We start from the raw sequence: 7,372 nt of genomic DNA, 5'->3' as shown, positions 1-7,372 counted from the left end.
TCCCCTCATGTTTCCCACCCTTTTTCCTTCTTGCGATTTCCGATTCATGTTCCTTGCCACTTTTTTCCCCCTTTTTCCTTCCTTTTCACCCGTCAGGGGTCAGAGCTGGGTCACCGGTCAGTGTAGGGGTCAGTGGTCACTCACCCCCAGGAAATCCAACGGTCAGCAGCACCTCGGGCCTGTCCGACACCAGCTCGGCCTCGGGGGGTTCTTGAGGGGATTCGGAGTCCAGACGGCGCTGGGGACAAAGGTCAAAGGTCAGGATCGGGGACAGGCTGCTCTTGGGGTCAGTGGTCATTCATGGGGTCAGCGGTCACTCACGGGGTCGAAGGCTGGGAGCTCAAAGGGAGCTCGGGCCCATCCCAGGAACTCTTCCTCAGGAGTCAGGAACCGCAGCCCCGCGTTGAGAGCGAACTGGGAACACTGGGGTCAACTGGGGGGACTGGGGGGGACTTGGGGGGGCACAGGAGCCCCCAGGGTCATGAACTGGGGGGGACTGGGAGAAGCGCAGGGCGGAGCTGCAGGGATTTGGGGGTGTCAGGGGGACGCCCAGGGGATTTGGGGGGGTCCCCAGGCGGGTTTTGGGGTCCCACCAATCGGTCGCTGCAGGAGAAATCCTTTTTCTTCCGCCCCGGGGCCCAGTTCGGGGGGCGTCCGGCAGCATCTGGGGGGGACAAAGAGAAGTCAGCAGCAGGCCGGGACCCCAAAATTGTCCCCAGGTCCCCAACCTCCCACCATGACCTCCAACCCACCCCCCAGGGCCCCCCCATAACCCCCCAGGAGCTCCCTGGGACCCCCCAGGACCCCCCAAAACTTCCCCAAAATCGCCCCGGGACCCCTGTGCTCACCCCCCACGTAGAAGCTGTCGGGCACCGACACCGTCACGTCCCCGTTCGCCTGCGGGACCCAAACCGGTGATCCCAGTCCACACCAGTTCACACCAGTGCCCCCCCTTCAGCTCCCAGCACCTTCCCAGTGCCCCCCCAGCACCACCCCAGGGTCCCCAGTCTGTTCCCAACAACCTCCCAGTAACTCCCAGTGCCCCCAGTAGCTCCCAGTCCCCTCCAGTCTCTCCCATTCCCCTCCCAGTCCCCTCCAATCCCTCCCAGTCTCTCCCAGTCCCTCCCAGTCCCCTCCCATTCCCCTCCCAGTCCCCTCCAATCCCTCCCAGTCCTCCCCAGTCCCTCCCAGTCCCCTCCCAGTCCCTCCCAGTCCTCTCCCAGTCCCTCCCAGTCCCTCCCAGTTCCCTCCCAATCCCCTCCAGTCCCTCCCAGTCCCTCCCAGTTCCCTCCCAATCCCCTCCAGTCCCTCCCAGTCCTCTCCCAGTCCATCCCAGTCCCTCCCAGTCCCTCCCAGTCCTCTCCCAGTCCCTCCCAGTCCCATCCCAGTCCCTCCCAGTCCCTCCCAATCCCCTCCCAGTCCCCCCCCAGTCCCTCCCAGTCCCTCCCAGTCCCCCCCAGTCCCCCCCAGTCCCACCTCCTGGCACAGGTGGTCCCACATTCCCAGCACTGGTTTCCTGTAGATCCCCGGCCCGGTGGCCACCAGCACCTGAATTGAGGGGCGGGGGTCGAACAGAGGGAACTCCGGACCCTTGAGGGGGGATCCCCGAGTTTGGGGGGGGGGTCCCAGGGGGGTTCCGGGGGTCCCCCAGACCTGCAGGGCCACCCCGAGCCGCTCCATCACCGCCTCCACCTTGGCCTGGAACAGCTCCGGGCGCAGGCGGCCCCGCGAGATCCCCAGCTGGTTGGTGAACACCACGAGCTGCGGGGGGCAGGAAAACGGGGTTCAGGGGGGTCACCGGGGGATTCGGGGGGGATTTGAGGGGATTTGGGGGGGGGTCAGGAAAGGGATTAGGAGGATCTAGGGGGATTTTGAGGCGTCAAACAAGGGATTAGCGGGATCTGGGGGGATTTCGGGGGGTCAGGAAGGAGGTTTGGGGCGTTTTGGGAGGATTTGGGGGTGTGAGGGAGGGGTTTTGGGGGGATTTTGGGGGTCAGGGATGGGATTTGGGGGGGTTTTGGGGAGTCACGGAAGGAATCAGTGGGATTGGGGGGGATTTTGGGGTGTCAGGGAGGGGTTTTGGGGGAGTCAGGGAAGGGATTAGGGCGTTTTGGGGGTCAGGTACGGAATTTGGGGAGTCAGGGAAGGGATTGAGGGGGATTTGGGGGGATTTGGGGGTGTCAGGGAGGGGATTTAAGGGATTTTGGGGGTCTGGGATGGGATTTGGGGGATTTTGGGGTGTCAGGAAGGGGTTTTGGGGGCATTTTGGGGGTCAGGGAGGGGATTTAAGGGATTTTGGGTTGTCAGGGAGGGGATTAGGAGGATTTTGGGGGGATTTGGGGGGCTCTAGAGGGGCTCAGTGGTGTTTAGAGGAGCCCTGAAGGGTTTTGGGGGGGCTTTGGGAGCTCAGTGGGGTCTTGGGGAGGAACCTGGGGGGTCCCCCAAGAGTTCTGGGGGTGGGGTTTGAGGGCTGCTGAAATCCCCTGAGAGAAAGAAAATGGGATTTGGGGGGGGTCCTAAAGGGTTTTGGGGTGCCGGGGGGTGGTCCCCAAGGTGGGTTTTTGGGGAGGGGGTCTCACCTTATACCCCTCCTCCTGCAGCTGCTTCAGCTTCTTGGGGATCTCGGGGTACAAAATCCTGTGGGGAGAGGGGAGGGGGACGATAAACAAAATAAATCCCAGCGGGACCCCAAAAAACGACCCCCCGGGACCCCGAAAAGAAGCCCCCCGCCCTCACCTCCAGTCGTCGGGGCTGGTGGGAAACACCTTCCCGGAGCGGGTGGTGATGAGGGTCCCGTCCAGGTCGAACCCGGCGATCTGGGGAGGGGGGTCCCCAAAAAAAAAACATGGAGGGGTCAAGGACAGTGGGGACCCCCCCCCCAAATCCCAACCCAGAGCCCCTCAATTCCCCCCACGAGGGAAATTCACCCCCTCGAAGGGGTTGTTTGGGGGTCTTTGGTGGGGAGGGGGGAGGAAAAAAGGGGTCCTTTGTGATTTGGGGCGGCCTGGGGAGGGGGTTTGAGGGGTCTGGGGTGGGGTTTGGGGGTGCTGAGGGAGTTTAGGGGGGGTTGAGGTGGGATTTGGGGAGACCTGGGGGAATTTAGGGGGTGTTGAGGGGTCTGGGGTGGGATTTGGGGGTGCTGAGGGAGTTTAGGGGGGTTGAGGGGTCTGGGGTAGGGTTTGGGGGTGCTGAGGGAGTTTAGGGGGGGTTTGAGGTGGGATTTGGGGAGACCTGGGGGAATTTAGGGGGTATTGAGGGGTCTGGGGTGGGGTTTGGGGGTGTTGAGGGGTCTGGGGTGGGATTTGGGCGTGCTGAGGGAGTTTAGGGGGTGTTGTGGGGTTTTGGGGAGGGATTTGGGGGAGCTGAGGGAGTTTAGGGGGGGTTGAGGGGTTTTGGGGAGGGATTTGGGGGTGCTGAGGGAATTTGGGGGGTTTTGAGGTGGGATTTGGGGAGACCTGAGGGAGTTTAGGGTGGGTGTTGAGGGGTCTGGGGTGGGTTTTGGGGGTGCTGAGGGAGTTTAGGGGGTGTTGAGGGGTTTTGGGGTGGGATTTGGGGGTGCTGAGGGAGTTTGGGGGGGGGTTTGAGGTGAGATTTGGGGAGACCTGGGGGAATTTAGGAGGGGTTGAGGGGTCTGGGGTGGGATTTGGGGGTGCTGAGGGAGTTTAGGGGGTGTTGAGGGGTTTTGGGGAGGGATTTGGGGGTGCTGAGGGAGTTTGGGGGGTGTTGAGGGGTTTTGGGGTGGATCTGGGCGAGTCTGGGGGGGGAGTTCAGGGGGTAAAAAAGGAGGCCGAGGGTGAATTCGGGGAGCGGTTGGGGGCTCTGAGGGGGAATTGGGGGCTCTGAAATGTGGGGGGGGGCTATGGGACCCCCCACAACCCCCTCCCCGTACCTTGGCGCTGGGCCGCAGCCCCACGGGGGTGAGGATGAGGAGGGGTCCCAGCTTCTGCCACCCGCCCGGGGCCGGGCTCGGGGGGCTCGGGGGGGCTCGGCGGGCCGGGGGGGGCTCCTCGGGGGGGCTGGCCGGGCGTTTTTTGGGGCGGGGGGACCCCTGGAAGTGCAGCACCAGGGGGTACCTCCCGTTGACCAGCAGCAGGGTCTGGCCGGGGGCGAGGGTCCCGCAGCCCCCCCGGCCCAGCACCGAGCCCCCCGCGGAGCTGGGGTTCACCCCGTGCTGGGGAGAGGGGGGGACAGGAGGAGTTAGAGGGGAGGGGGCTGAAAAAAAAAAACCCCTCCCCAAAATGAACCCCAAATCTCATAAACCACCCCCCCCCCAAAAAAAAAAACAGGGGGAGGCAGAGTGAGGGGGAAACGGCGCCCCCTCCCCAAAATGATGGATGGGACCTCCCCCCCACAAATTGACCCCCACGCCCCCAAAATGACCCCCACAGGACCCCCCTCAAATTGGTCCCACCTCGATGTGATCCCCACACCCCAAAATTACGGACAGGAGCCCCCAAAATGACCCCACAGGACCCCCCCCCAAAACTGCTCTGAGACCCCACCTCGATGTGACCCCCACACCCCAAAATTACGGACAGGACCCCCCAAAATTGACCCCACAGAACCCCCCCAAAACTGCTCTGAGACCCCAACCTGATGGGACCCCCACACCCCAAAAATTATGGGGAGGACCCCCCCCAAATTGGCCCCCACACCCCCAAAATGACCCCACAGGACCCCCCCCCAAATTGGTCTCACCTCGATGTGACCCCCACACCCCCGAATTACGGACAGGACCCCCCAAAATGACCCCACAGGACCCCCCCCAAATTGCTCTGAGACCCCAACCTGATGGGACCCCATACCCCCAAAATTACGGACAGGACCCCCCAAATGACCCCACAGGACCCCCCCCCCCAAATTGCTCTGAGACCCCACCACAATGTGACCCTCACACCCCCAAATTACGGACAGGAGTCCCCCCAAATTGACCCCCGCACCCCCAAAATGACCCCACAGGACCCCCCCCAAATTGGTCCCACCTCGATGTGACCCCCTACACCCCAAAATTACGGACAGAACCCCCCCAAATTGACCCCCACACCCCCAAAATGACCCCCCCAATCCCCCCAGGACCCCCCAAACCCTCTCGGGACCCCCCCAAACCCCTTAAAGCCCCCCCAAATTCCCCCCCACCTGTGTGACCCGGGCCGTGCCCTCGGCGTAGTTGGCCACGATCTCCACTGTGGGGAGGGGTCAGATTTGGGGACCCCTGAGCCCCCCCAAAAATCGGGGAGGAGGGGAGGGGGCACCCACAGAGCGTCCCCGGGCACTGGGGTGGGGTTTGGGGGGGATTCGGGGCGGAATTTGGGGGATCCTTGGGGGGATTGGGGAGTTTGGGGGGGGAACCGGGTGGGGGATTGGGGGAGGCTCGGGGGGGGGGGAATTTGGGGGTCCTGGGGAGCGAATTTGGGGGTTCTGGGAGGTGAAATTTGGGGGTCCTGAGGGGGAAATTTGGGGGTTCTGGGGGGAATATTTGGGGGTTCTGGGAGGTGAAATTTGGGGGTCCTGAGGGGGTAATTTGGGGGTTCTGGGGCGTGAATTTGGGGGTCCTGGGGGGTGAATTTTGGGGGTCCTGAGGGGGAAATTCGGGGGTCCTGATGGGTGAATTTTGGGGGTCCTGAGGGGGAATTTTGGGGGTCCTGAGGAGGAAATTTGGGGGTCCTGGGGGGAATATTTGGGGCTCCTGAGGGGTGAATTTTGGGGGTCCTGAGGGGCAAATTCGGGGGTCCTGGTGGGAATATTTGGGGGTCCTGAGGGAGAAATTTGGGGGTTCTAGGAAGTGAAATTTGGGGGTCCTGAGGGGTGAATTTGGGGGTCCTGGGGGGTGAATTTTGGGGGTCCTGAGGGGGAAATTCGGGGGTCCTGATGGGTGAATTTTGGGGGTCCTGAGGGGGAATTTTGGGGGTCCTGAGGAGGAAATTTGGGAGTCCTGGGGGGAATATTTGGGGGTCCTGAGGGAGAAATTTGGGGGTTCTGGGAGGTGAAATTTGGGGGTCCTGAGGGGGAAATTTGGGGCTCCTGAGGGGGAAATTCGGGGGTCCTGAGGGGTGAATTTGGGGGTCCTGGTGGGTGAAATTTGGGGGTTCTGGGAGGTGAATTTTGGGGGTTCTGAGGGAGAAATTTGGGGGTCCTGAGGAAGAAATTTGGGGGTTCTGGAAGGTGAAATTTGGGGGTTCTGGGACGTGAAATTCGGGGGTCCTGAGGGGGAAATTTGGGGTGCTTCCATGAGCCGGGGGTGGATCACGGGTCCCGGTGCCCCTGGATTGAACCCGGGGGTGTTTAGCGGCTCCTGGGGGTGACCTTGAGGGTCCCGGTTCCGCCGGTGCCCCATAACCGAGGCCGTGGCGGGTCCTGGGAGGGTTCTGAGGGGTCCCGGTGGGTTTTGGGGGGGGGGTTGATGCGGTCTCGGTATCCCGGGATAACGGAGCGGCTCCCCGCACCCACCCTGCCGCCGGGAGCACTTGCGGTCGGTGACGCCGGTGAGCGGCCCGCGGCCCAGCACCACGGGCTGCCCGTCGGGCAGCGGCACGGGCCCGGCCAGGCCCCGCAGCTCGGCCCGCATCGCGCCGGGAGCGGAGACGCGACCGGAGCCGGGACCGGGACCCGGACAGCTTAGCCCCGCCCCTTCCCCGGTCCGCGTGACGTCACTTCCGCCACACGGCCCCGCCTCTCGCTTGCTTCGTTCCCGCCTTTTTGGTCCTTGCGCGCGCCTGATCCCGGCAAGGCCGCGCCCCCTCCGACTTAGCCCCACCCATCCGTGCACCCAAACCGCGCCTCTTTTGGCGCCTTCAAGGCGACTTCCGGTTCTGCTACGCCGCCGCTTCCGGTGGGCTGAGTGTCACCTCGCCCCCTGGCGGTGGAGGACGGGGTGGGTCCTCCCAGGGTGGGTGGGAGAACTGGAGGGAACCGGGAAGGACTGGGAGAGGCTGGGGGGGGCACTGGGAGGGACCGAGGGGACACTGGTGGTGACCACGACGAGCTGAGAGGGCACTGGGAGGGACTGGGAGAGGTTTGGGGGGCACTGGGAGGGACTGGTTTGGACTGGGAGGGGGTCCTTGGGGGTCACCCCTGTCCCCCTCCCAGCTGCCCCTCGCCCCTCCCGGGACCCCAAAACCTGAACCTGCTGACTCAGCAGGTGCCGTGACCCCGCCATGACCCCTCTGTGACCCCCCTGCGACCCTTGACCCCTGTGCTCACACCAGGCCCGCCCCCCATGACCCCCGCTGTGCCACCAAGTGTCACCTTTATTGCCCGCTGGGGGTGGGGTGGCCTCGTGTCCCCCCCCCCCAAATCACACTCGGGGTGGGGGGGGGTTGGTGTGAGCAGGTGACACAGCCGGGGTGAGGGGGGTCAGCACGTGTCCTCGATG

General features: G+C 63.9%; 1 protein-coding gene across 1 annotated transcript; it reads right to left on the bottom strand.

Annotated features, from left to right (window-relative positions):
* Positions 1 to 144: 144 nt before the first annotated feature.
* On the bottom strand, positions 145 to 6,579 carry PNKP (polynucleotide kinase 3'-phosphatase; the record flags this gene model as incomplete). Its single annotated transcript, XM_040054213.1, has 11 exons — positions 6,448 to 6,579; positions 5,137 to 5,183; positions 3,890 to 4,171; positions 2,737 to 2,816; positions 2,580 to 2,637; positions 1,654 to 1,761; positions 1,477 to 1,548; positions 849 to 897; positions 594 to 664; positions 322 to 414; positions 145 to 238 (listed from the first exon to the last, which is right to left on the bottom strand). Coding segments are annotated over exons 1-11 (1,072 nt in total), but the record flags the coding sequence as incomplete, so codon positions are not given.
* Positions 6,580 to 7,372: the final 793 nt, after the last annotated feature.

This window comes from Hirundo rustica, unplaced genomic scaffold, assembly GCF_015227805.2.
Source record: "Hirundo rustica isolate bHirRus1 unplaced genomic scaffold, bHirRus1.pri.v3 scaffold_610_arrow_ctg1, whole genome shotgun sequence".
Taxonomy (NCBI): Eukaryota; Metazoa; Chordata; class Aves; order Passeriformes; family Hirundinidae; genus Hirundo; species Hirundo rustica.
Note: the sequence above shows the minus strand (reverse complement) of the source record. Positions and strands in the feature narration are given on the sequence as shown.